Source organism: Polypterus senegalus, chromosome 10 (assembly GCF_016835505.1).
Source record: "Polypterus senegalus isolate Bchr_013 chromosome 10, ASM1683550v1, whole genome shotgun sequence".
Taxonomy (NCBI): domain Eukaryota; kingdom Metazoa; phylum Chordata; class Cladistia; order Polypteriformes; family Polypteridae; genus Polypterus; species Polypterus senegalus.
Genome location: NC_053163.1, coordinates 164453925 through 164473690, shown reverse-complemented (window position 1 = coordinate 164473690; position 19766 = coordinate 164453925). Strand labels below are relative to the sequence as shown.

At 45.5% G+C, this 19766-nt stretch overlaps 1 protein-coding gene across 6 annotated transcripts in view; it reads right to left on the bottom strand.

Moving 5' to 3' along the window:
* Positions 1–19766, bottom strand: part of elavl4 (ELAV like neuron-specific RNA binding protein 4) — a 240210-nt gene that overhangs the window by 90405 nt on the left and 130039 nt on the right. For all 6 annotated transcript variants that reach the window (XM_039767262.1, XM_039767256.1, XM_039767257.1 and 3 more), the window contains one exon: positions 10476–10562. In XM_039767262.1, coding sequence (XP_039623196.1) covers positions 10476–10562 — 87 coding nt within the window. The remainder of the gene's footprint in view (positions 1–10475; positions 10563–19766) is intronic.

The window sequence follows — 19766 nt, the reverse complement described above, 5'->3', positions numbered from 1 at the left end:
GAGACAACTATTGGCATATTTAACAAGTGTGGGTGAAGCCATTTTACTGATTCATGGTTTGATTTTATTCTTTTAGCAAGCTGTCCCCAGCGTAGTAGTGAAACAGGACAAACTTTAAAAATAAATAGAAATCAGGTATCGCTAGCTAAGTGGAGGCGAGTCACGCTCCAACACGTGGCGAGAGGTACAGCGGCTGGAATGGAGGCTGGCGTGTGAGTGAGGAGGGTCCCGCCCGGCTTCCCCCTGCCTTCGGCCCACAGCCTCTGTCTCGGATTAGCATGAATATCTCACTCCTGTAAGCGAACTATGATTTTTAGCGCGATGAGAGAAGTTGAAAAAGCAACCGGAATGTTCATGCTAATTATAGAAAAAAATCCCACTCTAAATCCGTTAAGTAGTTCTCTCGTGAAAAGTGGACAGAGAGACAGACAAACAGAGAGACATTGGATTTATATATATATATATATATAGATAACGATTGGGAGATAAAGAGAAGTCAGAAGACGCCAAGATCAAAACCAAACCAAACCAAACCAATCAGAGAGTCAAAACTGAAATTACAAAGCAGATCTCGAAGACCAAAACCAGAAGCCGATAAGTAACGGCCTCTAACACCCCACAGTTAGATGTCATCTGTCGATGTCAGAAGGAAACACATTGGCCAAATTAATGGGGTTGCGGCATTGACGTCACGCTTATCGCACTTACCAGGGGATTGTGGGAAGCAGTCGTCAAGGAAACACGCGAGACTCAGACTTCATAATAAATTAAAGATGCCATCATAGCAATAAATTTCAACTGCTTCAATTTGAAAATCATCATTAGTTTCACAGTAATATGGCAGTCTAATGATATTTTGGAATCCTTGCCCCTAAGATCCCCCCGTTACAGAGGGAACCCACAAAAACACCACGGGTCAGAGCAGCGATAAACCAATTTACAGCTAAATCTCACCTTTCATTTGCTAGTCTGTGACAAGACGATCATATCTCCCACAATGTCCAGCGCTTGACTGTTTGCCCGAGTTGAGAACGTATATACATAATATTCACTCCCTTGGACGTCTGCACGCTTTCTTATATACTATACAGTATATAAAACACCGAATCGCTGTGGACTTCATTTGGCTTCCCTGTCCAAGTGAAAACTCCAAATAAAGCCCAAGTAAAAACACAAAAGTATTCAATACGACACCCCTTAAGTATCGCCAGTGCAGCCAACTGGTTTTAGAAGCCCCATCATTACTTCAATGGAGGTCACCTGTCTGAGGTTTCATTTGAGATGAGTCATTATGGTGGTCAAACCTTCACAATGAGGCCAAAAGACCACTCAGAACAACTCCATGAAGGCCACAAGAAAACCTGTAAGTCGCTAAATATCCAGCTAAATGAATCATGAAGGTATGGAAAGAGAATGGCTGAGCTGCAGATCTGTCTAGAGCAGGCCGTCCACAAAAACCGAAGAAGATGAGTGAGTAAGGCCACCAAAAGACCTCTGAGGACTTTGAAGGAGTCTCAAGCTGCAGTGGCTGACATTGGAGAGGCTGTGCAGACAAAAACGGTCATCCTGGGAGCTTCACCATCTTTATGGGAGAGAAAACACGCAGGGCATCTCGGCAGAAGGGACACGGAAGACTGAAATCAGCTGGCAGAAGGTTCTGTGGCCTGATGAAACCAAAATGGAGCCTTTTGGCCATCAGACAAACATTACGTTACACGGCACATTATCAAAAACACACCAGCCCCAGTGCAGCATCAGGATGTGGGGCTGCTACTCTACAGCAAGCTCTGGAAGCTAAAATATAAAAGATGGGGAGGAAAACCTGATGAAGTCTGCAAGAAACCTGTACCCTGGAAGAAGACCAGCAGGACATAAAGTCGAAGGTATAAGGAAAACACAGAAGAGGATGAACTGGAGCGGCCGAGCCGGAGTCCAATGGAGAATCTGTGGCTGCACTTGACAAAGGCCGTTCACTCACGACCTCCACGACCCTAGACAAAGCTCGAGCAGTGGAGAAATGGCCGAGGTGATAGAGAGAGACCCGAGCACACTAAATAGTGACTTGAAGGGGCCGAATACTTGTGAGGAGATCAGTCATTTTGTGTTCAAGTTGTAACTCACTTTGCAGAAATGTGATTTCACCTTTTCTGTTGATCGGCGTCTATTAAAGACAAATTAAATCCACGGTCATTTAGTGTCATCCATCTATATAAAGCGACAAAACGTCCGACGTCCTGAGTCCACACCTGGTGTAATGTTGTCCAGTGTCCACAAGAGGGCCACAAAGGTGACAAAGCACAAAGAAAGAGGGAGAGCAGAGACCCCCAAAATGCACAGCATGACTCCTGTTTCAATAACCGGGCATCCTGCCACGCTTTATAACAATTAGACATGAAAACTACCAGGGGGTGAAGACTTTTCCTAGGCAATGCATGCCGTATTATTCCTGAACAAAAGGACACTTCAGCTGAATGCCACTTAAAAAACACACACACACAGACACACACACAAAAAGGCAGGCAGGCAAACCAGGTTTAATATCATAAAAAGGCTCTTTGTATTGTCATTTTCCACAGGAAGTGTCAGCGTGTTAATAGGAATACAAAGGTAAGTAGGTTGTTGCATATTGAGAATTGTTCTTATTAAAATTGAATTATATGCTTTTCAGTCAACTGAAAATTAGACAAAGTGAAAAGGTGTAAAGCTGTTGACATCACAATTGTTATTATTAAGAGTAAGAGAACCACAACATTAATCAGATTTTCTTTTACCAACATTCAAAATGAACAATGGTCAGCTGTAAATCTGACTATTCTTGAGTTTCCAACCAATTTAACTTAAAGAGTTTTGCAGATTGAACAAGGAGGTGGTAAACTAATTCAAGTTCCTGCCAGGACTCCCACTCACCGTGCATCTTCCTAGCTGACTCAATGGCCAGAGGGGGCGCTGTCTCTAAGGGCATCTTCTCTTCCACCAGCCGCACCCAAGAAAACACCCAATAAGGGCACACAAGCCCAGCCCTGATGCCCAGAGTTGGCCCGCCCCTCCCAGTCAAGACGCCATAAAACCAGATGACCCATTTAAGGTGACGGTGTTTACACAAGATTGAAAATGACCTGCGAGCTCATTTTGGGGGGTCAGCCATCTTTTCAGTGGTGCCACAGGGCACCCTTTTTGCTTTTGTTTTCACCCCAGCAATTTCTCCTGCTTTATCCTGGACTGTCAGCCAGTCACATGTACCACATGATTTTCATTAATTATAAGATGTGCAGTTAAAGAAGTTGGTGGTCTCTGAAGCGCACATGAGCACTGGTGCTCAATGTGTGTGCCAAGGTGAATGTCATATGATGAGTGATGCACTAGTGTGTGGCATACAGGCTTTAAAATGTAAACATGCCCACTGCTCGCTCCACAACAAATATCTTTCACACTGCACTGTTGTGCCACCTTATTAATTCACTGTGTTTTCTTGGTATCATGGCGGGTGTAGTGCTTGCCAGCACCAACCCAGCAGATCTCTGCTCTCCTCTCAGAAGACCGGCTTGCTTAGCCTCATTGGAATGGTGATCATTGAAGCTGCTCATATGAACACAGAATGCCGGCTCATTCTGGCGCTGACTCGGCGCTGTTGTGAGAGTCCGCACCATTACAGTAGTGCCTGCGCTACTCTGCTTTAAATTCTGTGACGAGTCTGGAGATGGACAGCACGTGGATTAACAGGTCAGCCTTTAAGTCAAGTTTGGTTCTTAGGCACCGTTGAATGTAAACACCTCCGCTGTTACGGCCACGTAGAACGCCTCTAACTGCTACTGTCACCTTAACTGACTGATGCTGACCCTTTCCAGTCGTTCTCCTCCTCCTCCTCCACCGCCATCACCTTCTCCTTGCTGTAAATCCCAGTCTCTTCCAAATGCACTCGGACGTCAGTTTGGAGAACACGTCGACCCTCAATGCCTGGTGATGTGCACGTCTACTGTCTGCGGTGTCACTGAAGTCAGACCGCTGCTGTCGTTTGCTTTATTTCCTGTGTATTTAATACTTATGTTAAATTTCTATCTTGTGTCATTTCTTTTTAGGGTCTGCCTTCATGTAAAAGTCTGCTATTTGTAAGATACAGTAGATAGAACTTTATGTGTCCCCGGGAGACATTTGGCTTGACCTGTCAGTCCAAGTGCTGTCCCGCTTTCCATCTCGGGAGTCGTTAAGGCGCATCAGCGTCCTTTGAAGGCCTTTCTCGTGTACTGTGAGTGGGGACCCCAAGGGGCGGGGCCATTGTGATGTCATTGATTGTCATTTTCTGTCCCCCCTGGCCATTGAACCTTACTCTTATTCGATGTTAATTAATGTTGATTTATTTTGTTTTATAATTGTGTCTTTCATTTTTCTATTCTTTATTATGTAAAGCACTTTGAGCTACTGTTTGTATGAAAATGTGCTATAGAAATAAATGTTGTTGTTGTTGTTGTATTGATGAAGGGCCGCCCTCTGCCTGGATATTCTGAACCTGGGAGCGGATCCTTTGGTGCTTCATGGATGTTCATTCATTATTGTAAGCATTAATGTTCTCTTCTTTGGATTTATTGCTTCTGCCTTTGGGTTTTTTAAATTTTTTAGATGACATACATGGAGGTGTTGGATGTCAGTTGTCTTTTTAGCCACTTTTGTTCTTTATATCAATGAATTAATGGAGTCTGGGCTGGCCTGTTTCTGCTGACATAAAAGAAAATTCTTCTTTCAAAAAGATTCCTGGCTGGATTGTTCTCTCTAGCCAATGTTTTATGACTTCCTTTCCCTAGAGTGGCATTTGTTTGTGTACTTTGGAACTTTTAAGGAGTGTTTTGAGATTTTTTAACTTTAGAAGCCAAATCCCCTACTTGGGCCTGAGTAGGCCAATGTGTTGACAAAATGTATTCATGCAATCAGAAGATGCTTTGTTACCAATAAATGCCAGCAAGGCAAAATCAAAACATTTAATGGAATAAAGCAATTTGAAAACAGGGAGTTCCCAATAGTTTAGAATCCCTACTTGAATGCAGACTTATTGAAAATCTGTCTAAGAACAGCTACAACAAATGAAAAGAGACTGCTAATGATAACTGCCTGATGAGATGGGAACGTAAGGCTGCCTTGGGTGAGGCTTGTTCTCCGCAGGCCTGGTTCAAGGGGCTTTTGTTTTGCTATTTGCAATGCCCACCTATCTTGACCCTGCCTGCCATTACACAATCTTCGAGGCTGAGGTGTTATTATGGAACATCGTGTGAAGCCTGAGCAGCGCTGGATTTAAATGTTAAGTTTTATATTTTATTATTATGCATAAATACCTGTAGTGAAACAAATTTGCTCATCGTAACACTGCATTTAGGCTAAGAGGTAACTGCTGGCCATATAGCTGGTGATCTGCCTGCCATATCTTGGACTTTGCCACACCAAGGCTTCTGCTTAGCGATTTTGCACCACACTCGGGTTAAATGGCCTCCCATCGCGGCTGCTGCTGTGTTTGTTGAGGTGCTGGGGTGATGCTGCTGTCTACACAACTCCCCAGTCTGTGTCTTTCAGGGCTTTGTTCCAGTTATTGTGTTTTTAGGAAGGTTAGGCTTGTCTGGTAACTCTGAAGTTCAAGAACGCCTGAGGGCGCCCAAAGCCCCTGAGGAGGGTCAGACAGTGGATGGATGGATGGACGGACGGGTGGGCAGGCATTTGTGGAGCAGGTGTGTATGGATGACCTTGTGCAGACCACTTAAAGTGCTACACGACTGAGATGGATGGTAGACTCAGGGATTTTGAAGTAAATTCATTAATATTCCATAAAAAGCTGAGGAAACAACCAAAACAGAAAGGATCCACTAGTCAAAAACAGCAAATTCTCACTGTTCAAAAAACAAAAATGTTTGCCTTGTAGGAATTAATGATAAGACAAAGATGTCAGACACTGTGCATATGAGTGCAGCATCAGAATATGCAAACCTGTCATCTTCTCACAGCCTGTAGGACCAAAGAGCACCAGCACTTTCAGCCAATCGGCAGTGGGCATGTTGTGGGGCATAGCGCCAGGCGAGTCGCCATCTACTAGCAGACTGATACGTTAACATGAAGCACAATGCAGGAGGTAAGTCATTGAAGAACAAAACTGTTCACATAGAAATGTTACAGGATTATGCCATAAAACCAGGTGAGTTTGAATTTCTCCTGGTTATCAGTGAAAGCAAACCATTAGAGGCCAATAAAAATGGGATACTGAGATAATTAGAAATGTTTAAGTCAATTTATAGTATTCAGGCGCTTATTACATAAACAGTGGAAACTAATATGAAAGTGATGCTAAATGTGCTTTCTAAACTGAAAATGACTTTGTAAAGTGGCCAGGCTGCCGTGGCCTGTTTGTATGTCGTCTCCAGTTTCCTCCCACATTCCAAAGGCCTGCAGGTTAGTGGAGGTCGTGTGTTTTTATTGTTTGGGTTTTATACTTCATATTTTGAATGTTATTTCCGTTACGTTTGTAACTATGAACTGCCTCTTTAAATATTCTACTATGCCTTCTGCTTTGTGGGTGGAGCCCCCAGGAGGCGGAGCCACTGCTGGCCCCACCCCTGGCCTTTTAAGCCTGAGCATAGAGAAGGCTCAGGTTTAGGTGAGCATTGTATCTGTGGAGAGTCCCTGTGAGGTCTTATTTTGCTTGTTTGCATTTGTATTGCTCATTAGGCAATGCCTTTTTTTGGTCTATTTGTGCTCTTTTTGAGGTTTTTCTTTTTTACATTTGTGAATAAATCCTTTATTTATAAAGATTCTTTGTTTGCCCTTTTGTGCACAGACCAAGGTGTGTGTGTGTGTGTGTGTGTGTGTGTGTGTGTGTGTGTGTGTGTGTGTGGGGGTTGGTTTACCGTTATTTTCCTCCATGTGATGCCAGCTCTCCATGCCTGGGGCCTGCTAGGCCAAAGCCAGCAGTTAGCAGTGGGAAGCAGCTGGATTTGGAAGGAGTCTCCTCGGGCAGGCTGGTGATGTACCTTTTAGGAGGCCTCAGACGTCTGTGACTCCACCTTACAACACTGGGCACTCCTAATAGACTGGCATCCCACCTGACGGTATGCCCGATGTTGCTAAGGCGGGCACTATGGCGAAGTGTAGGTTCACAAAATGAATCGACCGAGTTTGGGAGCATTTGTGTAATTATTACAATTTCTGCTGTGCAGGTATGAGGTGAAAACTGAAACCCCAGTACTGTAAGTCAGTTTTAGGAACAATGAATGAAGTTCATTTTGCACTGAACAAATTATAATAATTATAATTACAGTACCTAATTGTGAAATTGTAAGAGTTTTTTTAAGTTAAAATCTAGATGACACCCTTCCGAGTTTTCATTGTTACACGTGCAGTGGCTTCCCATTGGCTCACACCTTATTGCTCAATGAAAGTTGATTTAGAGGCTAATTATCAGTGTTGTCTCAAAACTCGATTCAACAATTGGTAAGTGCGGTGAAGAGCGTCCTCCGTCTCTTCAAGAGCAGACAGAACATTTTATAAAGTGGGGACCACCCCAGAGTGCTGTTAAATTGTACGCATTATCAGCTTTAATGTAAGTAAAATGGAAATCTGGGGGATATGCTGGCTTATCTGCTGCTATGTTACAGATTTACTCGAAAGTGGCACATGTGGGAAGATAGAGAGCACTCTTTGGAATTGAACGAATTCACTGCCATAAAAGGATGGCCTGGTGGAATTGTGGCCCGCCAAGATGTTGGTTCAAACCCACCACTGACTACCTGGGTGACCCCGAGGGACCAGCAGAAGCACTGATGCTGCTCTTCTGTATTATTAATATTAAGACCACTTCATATAAAATGAGAAAACGGCAACATCTCCTTCACTGAGACATTCTGTCGAAGGGCCACCGTGGGTTGAGAAAGTCCTCACACCGCTTCGCTTTCTCAGTGTTTTACTGGAAATGTTGGAAATTTCATTTTAAATGATAAATTTGCCATTTTGACCATTCATCTGCACACAATCATGACAAAGTGATATGTTTTCAGGAAGATTTACACATGTATTTAGGACCAAAAACTAAAATCTCTCATTCCAAAAAGCTTTTCAGATCCTTTCCTGTGGCCTTCCACATTGTCCATCCTGTCCACTTGAACTCTCCCCGAGATGTTTCTAGAACTTGATGGGAGTCCACCTGTGGCCAACTGAATTGACTGGATGGCCTTTAGAAAGGCACACCTGGACCTGTGGATACCCACGTATCAGGATGTGACAAACACCAAGCCGTGGATCCCAAGGAACGCACGGTAGACCCCCAGGATCAAACTATGGTGAGGTGTAGAGCTGGCCAAGAGCATTAAATCAATAAGTAAAGCTTGGAGAGTTCCCAGGGGGCACAGTGACCTCAATTACTATGAAATGAAAGGACCATCAGGAGTGTTAAAAGTGCTGGCCAGCCAGGCAAACTGTGTAACTGTGCAAGATGGACCTTAGTCAAGGGAGGTGACCAAGAAGCCAATGGGCACCCCAACAGACCTTCAGAAGTCCTCTGCTGAGATGGGAGCAGGGCTGTGGAGTTGGTAGATAAATCCTCCAACACCTCTCTATTTAATATGCTAACGTATTTTCTATGTTGATTGAAGGAAGGCAACATCCACGTCGTCATTTAACCACAGAACTACTGGCTAGGAAGCGGACTCTCCACTGTATTGGCCAGTTTAATCAAAACACAAGAACCCCTGAACACACCTCAGGCCATAGCACACACCTCCACCTCCATCATTACACGTGTCTACACTCACATGAACTTGTGAAACACATTATATCAGAAATCAAATGAAATTGTAATGTACCATAATCCAGATTACGATATGTGAACGTCAGGTTGTCTAATCGCTCAGTTGAACTTCACACTAGTAGTAACACAACTATGCACTGCGCTTTATTCTTACATCAGAGGACTACTTGATTAGGACTACTGTTTGTCAAATGAGACATTTGAATATGCTGTATTTTTTTCATTACAATTTAAAATTATTAGGAGTCGGTACATTTTTGCCGACTCCGACCTGGACTCCAGGTACTCAAAATTGTCTCTGACTCCGACTCCACAGTCCTGGATGGGTGAACCTGCTGGAGGGATGGCCATCTCAGCTGGGCTCCATCAATCAGATGTTTATAGAAGAGTGGCTAGACAACAAGTTACTTTTACTGTATAAAGTCACATTGGGCTTTACAGCCCCGGTTTGATTAAAAGAAGATGAAGAAGAAGAGAAGAAAGAAGCCGCACTCGAGTAAAAGGCATGTGAAGCATTTAAGGACTCTGAGAGCTGCTGAGATTCGTTGGTCTGATGAGACAAGTTGAACTCCAAGCACTGCACTGTATCTGCTGAAGCCCAAGCACCACTGCTCCTCACCTGCCTAAAACCGTCCCTACGGTGAAGCCTGGTGGCGGTGGCACCATCATAGTAGGGGGGCACAGGGGTAGGGTGACTGCTCAGAATTGATATGAAGGATGAATGCAGCCAAATACGGAGAGGTCTTTTAAGAAATCCCACTCCAGACTGCATGCCACCTCAGACTGGGACAACAGCTCACTTTTCAGCATGACAGTAACGCAAGGCATTCATGAAAGACTATGCTGAAGTGACTTTGGGACAAATCTCTGAGTGTCCTTTGGTGGCCCTGACTTAATCCCTATAGGACAAGTGTGGAGAGACCTGAAGATGGCAGTTTATAGACACTTCCCATCTAATCCAGTTGAGCTTGAGAAGATGTGGCAGGAAGGATGAGATAAAGACAGAAAAGTCAAAGTACTGACTGAAAAGTCTGAATACTTCTAGGAATGAGAGAGCTCAGATTTTGATTTTGAATAAGTTTGCAAATCATTCTGAAAACATGTCACCTTGTCATTATGGGTTATTGAGTGTAGATTGGTGGGCATAAACAACAAATCTACCAATTTAAAATGACAAGACAACACAATAAACTGGTAGAAAGTGAAGGGGTCTCGGTACTCTGTGAATCCACTCTTAGAATAATCTCGAAGCTCTGTGTTCAGTCAGCATTAGCAGTTGGCAGTTGATTCTGCCATTGTCAATATCAAGGATCAAACAGGCAAAATGAAAGAGTTTTTTAAAATCTAGAATTCTTTTTCTGTGTTTTCTCTCTGTCAGTTTAACTATTGTTACGTATGCACGTCAGAGGGTCACCTGTTGGGCCCGTCAAAGCGAAGCGTACCACCCCAGGACACCTGGTTGCTTACCACCGTCTCCTTTTCCACCCACAGCTCTGTGAGGCCTCTGAATGAGGGCAATAAACTCCGCCCCTTCTGGTCGGTCCGTCATATCATGCATATCTATTATATAGCGCCTTTCACATCTATCTTTCTCTCCTTCTATATAGATAGCTTCACTGCAGTCCTGCCGTCTGGATTCACTTATCCTGAGACGAACACAAGCCCCCAAGTTCAAGCCCCCTGAGGATAGAGAATGGCTTACCATCTTTGGCTGTGTCAGCATTCCTTTTTCTGCCCAGCCTTGTAGCTGCGGGAGCTCGCCCTGACGCCACTGTGTCTCCGTCGAGCCCTGAAAGATTCAAGGTACAGTTTAGCAGATCATCTTCACGACGCCAAGCTGCCATTTAATAAACACTTCAGGTATTTCTTTTTTTGCTTCTCTCTTGCTCAGACAAACAAATGGGGTTGAAGGTGTGCAGGTCTGCTTAGACATTCATCTTGTGACATTCCGACTTGGAAATGCGCCGCCCTGTTGCTAATGACTTTTACTTTCATTTCTAATCTCTAAATTCACCACAAACCCACCTTAAAAAAGACAAACATTTTACACCAGCAACCTGTGTGGGCATTTCTTGCTGCTTTCTCAAAAAGCACTTTTGACTTCCTCACATCTCTGGGTTCTTGTAGACTTACTAACTCTCTTTAAGTGGTCCTCATATTCATCGTTCACAGTAAAGACGCTCACTGCACACGCAGGTGAATCTCCAGTCACGACTTGGCCACCATGACAATCACAATAGATATCCATCCAGTGACCGCACACCACACACTCCCAGCAGCTCACTTTCACGTTTTCTCATCAGCGCCACATCACCGGTTATCATGGAGACCACGACGTACGCGGGCACACCTACAGGCTTATGAGGGGTAGTGTATTGTACATCTTTTTGTGAAAATGAAGTTGGAGAGACAATACTTGGTGGGGTTTGGCTTGTTTATGTGAAGGATGAAGACCCACAAACTACCAACGCCCCCCCAAACGACTCGTTGGTCAGGAGCCCTGCCTCAACTCTTTTGAATGTGATTCACTTTTTACAGAAACGTTTAATTAACGTTGTAATCAAAGTGCTTGTGTTTGGGACGTTGTGACATATGCGTCACAAGCACTTTGGAGGTTTTTGCTACTGAGTGTCTAAGGAGGGGCCACAGAAGATGAGACGCATTACAGTAACAGGCAAAGGTTTGTGTCTACAAACACGAAATGTCAAAGCCAAAACCGCATACACAACATGTCAGTCAGGGAATCAAAAGCAAGAATCAAAGCCCAGAAATATAGAAGAAAATCGCACTGCAAATCCGTAATCTTGGATGAGCAGGAACTAATGCACGGACCCTTTTTATGGACCGTCACACTGATGACTTCAAGCGCTGCGCGAACCCCAAACAAAATGGTGGCACACACAAAAACCTAAGATGGTGCTGGAAAAGACACAACAGTGCAAATGAAACCAGCACGACCGGAGATCCACACCCTGAAGTAAAACACGTACAGCACCCTCAGAACGTACTCGGACCCCTTCACTTGTTTCACGTGTTGTTATCTTTGGCTTGTGCTAAAATTGTTTCAATTTGTTTCCTCCCCTCATCAAACGACACTCAGTCCTCCAGAATGAGAAAGCAAAAACAGGACTTTAGGAAAAAGGACCGGGAAGTGAGTGACACGCCCAGTAAGGACTAAGATTGGGAGGTCTAATTAGTGAAAGTCAGGGGAGAAGCCAAGAATCAAGGTCAGAAAATCAGCAGGGCCAAAAACCAAAATAAACGTTTGAGGTCTTCTGCCCGAAGGCATGCGGAGGACCAGGAGATGAAATGTTTATCACCCAGAAACAAATTGAAACCGTAAGAATAAACCGAATCCGCCAAGGCCTAATCGTTAACTCGAAAGGTCAGAGAAGAAACTACAGAATCGGAAACTAGAGAGCCGAGGAGGAATACGCGATTGCTTGTGAGAGTTTGGATAAACTTTGTTCCTTTGTTAATCTCTGAGGGGAAATCGTCCTGTCATGTGACTTTCAGTAATGGGATTTGAACCAGCAACCTTCCAGATGCCAGTTTTAATCCAAATCACGGATACCAATAGACTCTCTGCGTTGGATTTACAGGGTCACACTGATGACTCAAGGTGTGGCATCGCACTACACAACTTCCAGGGCAACCCAGAGCTACGTGTCAATAGTGGGAACAATAATGTAGGGGCATCCGATTGTAAAACACAGTAAAAAGTTGTGGTACTGGGAATAATTAATCAACTGTGAGGAAACCACACTGAACAACACTAAAGATAAAGTGGTCCAAATATCACATAAAATACTCTTAAGAGAGCGAGAAACCCAAAACTCTTCACGTGCACAATTCGTAACGAACAGAAGAGCGGGGTGAGGCAGCTTTTCAAGCCTGTTATGCTCCCCCAATATGCCAGGTGGCAGAACTCCCAGAACGCTGCACTCAAGGCATACTGGGAACTGTAGTCCTGTTGGGTAGCACTGCTGGGTTCTGTGGGTACCACCAGGAGGAGCTGCAGGAAAGGACTGTCCCTATTTTTGGGAGGCTTCCACCTGACCCAGAAGTGCTTCCTTCAGCTAATGCCCTGGTGGTGGAGGTACTCCCGGGTTTTGGGTTAAAAAGGAGCCGCCCACACCTCATTGCAGGTGGGCCAGGTCTGGAGAAAGGTTTGTGTCGGCGGACTTCACTTCAATAAAGGAAGAGCTCGTTTGAACCCGGGACATGTGTGGTCTAGTTGTGTCTGGTGTTGGGGGCTCTTCTGTGCCCCCTACAGGATCAGCTATTCAAATGAAATAACAAGTCCTCAGGCACGGCCCTAGCGTAGGGGGGCACAACCATAAAAAATGATCATAAAATCAACGACTGCTCTGTGCCACATTTTAGAGGGGTGTCCATAGGGTCCCACTTTGAACTTCACTTCCCCCCACATTTACTGCTAGATTTTCCGATGCCTAAGGGGTGACCATCGTCAATTCAGCGAGAACCAAATGATGGCAGTAAAATGACGCGAGGGCACTTGAGCGTCAAGAAGACTCCAGCGTGGCGGCCTGCAGCACACGAGTGCATTGCTTACGGCGGAGGAGAGCAAGCGTCCTCCACTCCTGTGACTTTAATAAAAATAAATTCCAGCAACGGTGAATAATGTATGACTCTGGGAGAAGGTGCGCGCTTATCACTGGCACCACAAACATCTGGAGGAAGTCCATTTGTCAAGAACGAGAGAGCACCTAATGAGACGACTGTCACTTGAAAGGCACAAAGACAAAGGGAGAATTGTAAGGGAAAACAAAACAAAATACCAACCACAGATCTGCGAAAGCATAAAATCAAACCATCGGACTTTTACAACACAGCGGCACGAGGGTGCAGAACGACTCCTTGAGCCTCGGGAGGTGACAAGAACGGCCAGAGCACTCAATGTTTCTGAACAATTGCATTTGTTAAAGGTGTACTGGGGGACCCCACGCCCCTCTTACTACGTTACAGATGATGAAAGCACGGAGCTTCTCCAGCACCACCAGCCTGACCCTGCGAAGTCACACACTCAGTTCTGTATGATGCTGATGGCATGGTCTACAATATGAAGGACGAAGAATCTGCTCATGTCGATGCGGACCCCAAGCACGGCCCTACGAGTCTGATTGGCCGCTTTGGTGACTCTGCATCTCCTGAAAGGCGTTTCTGTTTGTCTTCCGCTATTCTGAAGTAAACATGGAGCAGATCAAGAAAAGACTTGTTGAAGAAGTTAGAAAGTACTTCACTTCATCACCACACTACAAACACACACATGTGTGTTTGTATGAAAAATGTGAGGGACGCAAGAGTAGCAAGAGGGCAAAGACTGCCTGCACTTTAATGGCTCACTCCTGCCAATTAGCGTTCTCACCTGTGCCCACAGCGTGGCATAACGGCGAAGTGTAAACTACTTTAGATGCCGCATATAGCTATGGCACGGGCACAACACAGAAGTAGAAATCTGTGCTTACGGCAATTTGCCTTGGTGTTAGTGGGGGTCAATCAGGGGGATGCCATCTAACTGTCACGATGATTCTCCTGCTGACAGTGCATGGACTCTGTATCCTCCAGACAGGAGGTTGTCAAGTGCTCCCCGATCTGAGGGGCTACACAACGGTCAAGTGGGCTACACAAGCAAGATGTGGCCTGAAAAAAGCAGTTTTTAAGTAGTTTGGTTTCTCATTTTTGCAGGTGTGGATTGTGATAGACGGCCAGGTGACCTGCCCTGCCAAATGCCTGGAGGAAGTAGGAACCGGGAGAGCGGCACTTTAACCTGGCCGGTCCTTGATCCCTGGGGGGCAGCACTTCCGGGATGCCAGGAAGTGCTGACAAGCCAGGGATGGTTTATGCCCGGAGTGCTTCCAGGTGCAAGGGCAGCACTTTTGCCACACTGGGGAGTGTTGCTGGATGTCGGTCATCAGGCACCTGGAGCACATCCGGGGCAGGATAAGAGGGGCCGCCTCACTCCATTCGGGAGGAAGCGGACAGAGCTCGGTGGAGAGGAGTGGAGGCGGTGAAGGACTGGGAGAAGGACTGGAAAGGGTGACTGGTGCGGGAGGCACCGTGTGCTTTGTTAGAGATGAAGGTGTCTGTCTGTGCGTGTCCGGGGCTGGCTGCCACAGGATTAATAAAGCTGTTAATACGTACAAGTCGGCCCACCTTGTCGCTGGGTATGGGACTCCAGGATGCTCAGGACTTACTTAGATAAAAGCATAAAGACGAACAGAGGGGGTGACTAAGCTGGGCTTTGCCGTGCCAGGCCTTAGCTGTTACCTGCCCGTGTCGTTTCTTGGGTGTATTTAGCGGGCAGTGCTGTGTGCGGGAATTCTTTTTCTTTTTCAAGAACATTTTACACTTTTTTTTGTTTTTTAATCATTTTGAACCTCAAGGGGGTCAAAACCACGGATGACAAACCCACCGACCGTAGTTGGGTTCTAATTTTTGTGAGTGTGGCTTTAAAAAGCTGTTATGAAGTAATGTGGCGTTTCTTCTTGTGACCTTTCCGTTTTCTTTTTCGTAGTCTTTTTGTTTTAATGTCCATTTTGGGTTTTGAATCATCCACAATCCAGTAATGGTTTCTGAATGATGTATCTATTTACCATAGTTCACATATTTTGTGTGTTTCCTTTTTTTTTTATTTATATTTGGATTACACTTGTTGCTGGGGGAATGAGGTGGAAGTGTGTGGTGGGCGATGTCACCACTGTGACGGGACAGAAGGTCAGCGCCTTGAACCGGAGTGGGCAGATGTCTTAATTAGGGATTCCAGGCAAAAGAACGTTGGGCCGTGCTCTCTTTTGGGCTTTGATTCTGGATGCTTGACTACGGGCGGCACAGTGGCGCAGTGGGTAGCGCTGCAGCTTCGCAGTTAGAAGACCCTTAAGGGTTCGCTTCCCGGGTCCTCCCTGCATGGAGTCTGCATGTTCTCCCCGTGTCTGTGTGGGTTTCCTGCCACAGTCTACAGACATGCAGGTTAGGTGCTTTGGCGACCCTAAATTGTCCCTAGTGTGCGCCCTGCGGTGGGCTGGCGCCCTGCCCGCGGTTTGTTTCCTGCCTTGCGCCCTGTGTTGGCTCCAGCAGACTCCCGTGACCCTGTAGTTAGGATATAGCGGGTTGGATAATGGATGGACGGATGTTTGCTTACGTTCTTTCCTCTCGCCTGCCGACCGCTCTGAGAAGCTCTTTAGCATGATGGAGGAGCTTGTTTGGCTCGGCCTGAGTTTCTGACGGACGCCCAACTGTGCCTGACTCTACAGAACGGAATTCGTCTTCATAGCCAACCTTGAGCCAGGGGCGTGAGACGAAACTGGCAGAAAGAAAACGCCAGGCTTGCACTCCTCAAGTGCGTCCGTCCCCCCAGGGTTCGAGGCCTGTGGCAGCAGGTGATGCTCGTCCTCACAGGAGACGTTTCGCAGGTTAAAGAGGCTCTCTGTTTGATCGATTTCAATTTTTTTCCTTCTCCGGTTCTTTTTCCTCTCCCTTTCCATCACCATCTTTTGGCTTCTCGATATCCTCCAGGTCAGTCGGAAATTCTTGACAATCAATCAGGAATTCAATCTGCCTCATCACACAGAGCAGTGGTTTCCGCAAAGATCAATAGGCCGCTGCTTTAGGAATGGATTGCACCTTTCGGAATGATAAATGTTTTCGGCATGAAAGCAATTTTTCATTTAACTTTTCTCTTCTTTGATTAAGTCACATTTTCTCAAATCAATATTCATTTCTTTGGGCTCTTTTCTTTTTTTGAGATTAAGGATACTTGGCGAGGTCACAAGTGAATACGCGGTGGGGCAGTTGTGCGCGCCAGATCAGTGGCCACTACATGGACAGAGACGTATTATTTTCCTTTTCGACAATTAATCACACGCTGCTCCGCTCGCCTTGGACTATTTATTTTTTTTCTTTCTCAAATAGAAAAGCACAACATGAAGTTCATTTCAGCAGGCGGACTCTGAAGATACAAATGATCCTTCAATTCGCATCCACTGCAGGCCCAAAATGTCGACTGCATTTGATCGTCCCCCCCAATTCACTGAACAGATGTGATCATTTAAAGTGGCAATAAGATTTTTATCCTTCAACAAACTGATGAAAAGCTGAAATCTTGTGCTCCCTTAAGTATTCACTCCGGAGTCAGCATGTTGTGAAGGCCCCGTTGGCAGCGGCTGTCAGCTCGAGTGAGGAGCGGCCCACAGACCCTCAGGAGCATTCAAGCCTGCCTGCCGTCCTGACAGGACCACTGCAGCGTTTTACCCTTTAGGGCTTGAGGCCGCTGCACCTGAGCCTGAGCCCACTGAAACCTTGACGTGCTCCTCTACAGTTGACCTGGGTGTTGTCCCTGCGAGAAAAGCTCTGATCCGCACTGCTGAAGAGACGTTACACGCAGACAACGCGACATTTCAGTAGACCCGGCAGCCATCAGCCGCTTGGCTTAAAAAGGCACAGATCTGTCAGGATGTGGCGCTCGGGTCACCCTTTACCCTTAGAAACTTGAGCAGTGAGGGGCAGCATAGATGAATGTCCTGCCATCCCAGCTGTCTCACCGGGTCACTTCTCACTTTGGGACGATGAGCAGCTCTAGGAAGAGTCTGGGCGCCTCTCAATTGTATGGACACCACGTACAACGCCTTCAAATGCCGACTCGACCCGATTCTGATGCTCCTTTAAAGCTGCCCTGGACGTCTGATGTTCCTCCAAGACGTGTTTAAACTCTCATTAAACATCTTAAACCTGTTGGACCGACAGTGTATGACATTTAGGGTTTTTCATGGGTTGTGAACAAACAAAAACACCCAAGATGGGGAGCAAAATCCACCAAAGTATGTGGTGGGTCAAAACTGACCTGAAGGACATGGCCGTGTTCAAAATGTGCCGCAGCCATACGGAAATGTGGCACTGTCTGGGCACTTCATGTTTCTCAACTGACAAGAGGACATGTACAGTAGGAGAGACACATCAATGGAATATGCAGTGGAAAGTCAATGGTGGGTTAGAGAGAGAAAGAGAGATATGAAAGGCACTATATGATAGGCAGATAGATAGATAGATTAGAACAATCTGCACGAGAGTGGGCCATTCAGCCCAACAAAGCTCGTCAGTCCTGTCCGCTTATTTCTTCTAAACAAACATCAAGTCGAGTTGTGAAAGTCCCTAACGTCTTACTGTCCACCACACTACTCTGTCGCTTATTCCAAGTGTCTATCGCTCTTTGTGTAAAAATAAAAAACTCCCTAATGTTTGTGTGAAATTTACTCTTAAGTTTCCAACTGTGACCCCGTGTTCTTGATGAACTCATTTTAAAGTCTCCGTCTCGATCCACTGGACTGATTCCCTTCATCATTTTTAACACTTCACTCAGGTCTCCTCTTCACCTTCTTATATTTAAACTGTAAAGGCTCAGCTCTTATAATCTTTCCTCATAACTCGTCCCCTGTAGCCCCGTAATCAGCCTCGTCGCTCTTCTCTGGACCTTCTCTTGTGCTGCTCTGTCCTTTATGGAGACCCAAACTACACACAGGACTCCAGATGAGGCCTCATCAGTGAGTTATAAAGCCTGAGCAGACCCTCCTGTGACTCCTCCTCCACACGTCAAGGCGCTATATAACCTGACAGTCTGTTAGTCTTCTTAATGGCCTCTGAACACCGTCGGGAAGTCGATAGCTTAGCGTCCACTGTGACCCCTAACTCCGTCTCATGAGGTGGACTCTCGATTTTCAGACCTCCCATTGTGTTTTCAAACCTCCCATTTTTACTTTTTATGTGTAATTCTTTACATTTACTGACGTTAAATTCATCTGCCCAAGCCTGTCTGCTGTCCAAGTCCTTCTGTGATGATATAACGGATTCTAAATTATCTGCTAATCCATCTTGTCGTCATCTGCAAACTTAGCCAGCTTGTTCCTTCTATTCCTATCTAAATCATTTATATTTATTAATGATAAATATGTAAGGCACTATATAATAGATAGATACATAGATGTGAAAGGCACCATATGATAGACAGACAGATAGAATGACCAAACTTAACCCAGCTAAGGAAGCCATCTTGTGGACTGGATGGTCTTTCTGCCTGCGTCACCCCTTCACATTCACCAGGGTTATGTGGAATTCACAGATAATACACGGACCCCCTTATTCTGTTGTGGGGCGTGTGAGAACAGAATATTTTTGTAGTTTATTTGCTTTTAAGTTTTTTCTTGATTTACCTGCACACACAGCGTCGAAAGGCTGCAGGGATCACAAGGAGAAAAAGAAAATCGGGAGAAAGGAAACTGGGAAATGTGAGAGCCGAGACGGGTTAGCGGAACTCTACTGGGGTTTCTGGCCGAGGTGAGTGAGAGGGAGCTTTGGAGTCCGAGAGACCCCGAAGTCAGAGAGAGTGGAGTGAGGAAGACCCCGGAGTGCAAACCAGTTGGGAGGAGATGTTTGGATCTGCAGAAGAGCGAAAGGAGCGGTGAAGACGAAAGGTAGCTGGTGTAGATACCAGTTTTCTTTTCCCAAAAAAGAACTTTTAATAATAATAATATAGTATGCACTTAGACAAATTAATATTAAATAACACTAACATTTTTACATTATTACACACATTTTATTCAATCTTGTTTATATATGTTTTTGGCTGATGCATCTTGAGTAGCTCTAGAAATAATCCAATTTAACTGTTCACAGCCAACTAACAAATAACCAAAACCTGCAAATGTCAAATTCATGAACCTCGAGAAGTGACTGAACGCATTTACGAATAGTTAGGAGGGGTCTAATGGGGACAGGATTATCGAGGGCAATCTGGAGGAGCACTGATGTCACTCCTGTCGGGAGCATCGATCACTTGCCCTTCCGCTCTGCTTTATGAACCTGCCTGATACGGGTACAGCACACTGTCACATGCACACGCAGAGGGGACAGCTGAAGGGCTCTAGTGACTGGAATCCTACTGTGTGTCCTAATGTCTCTCTCTCAGCCTCTGCACACAGGA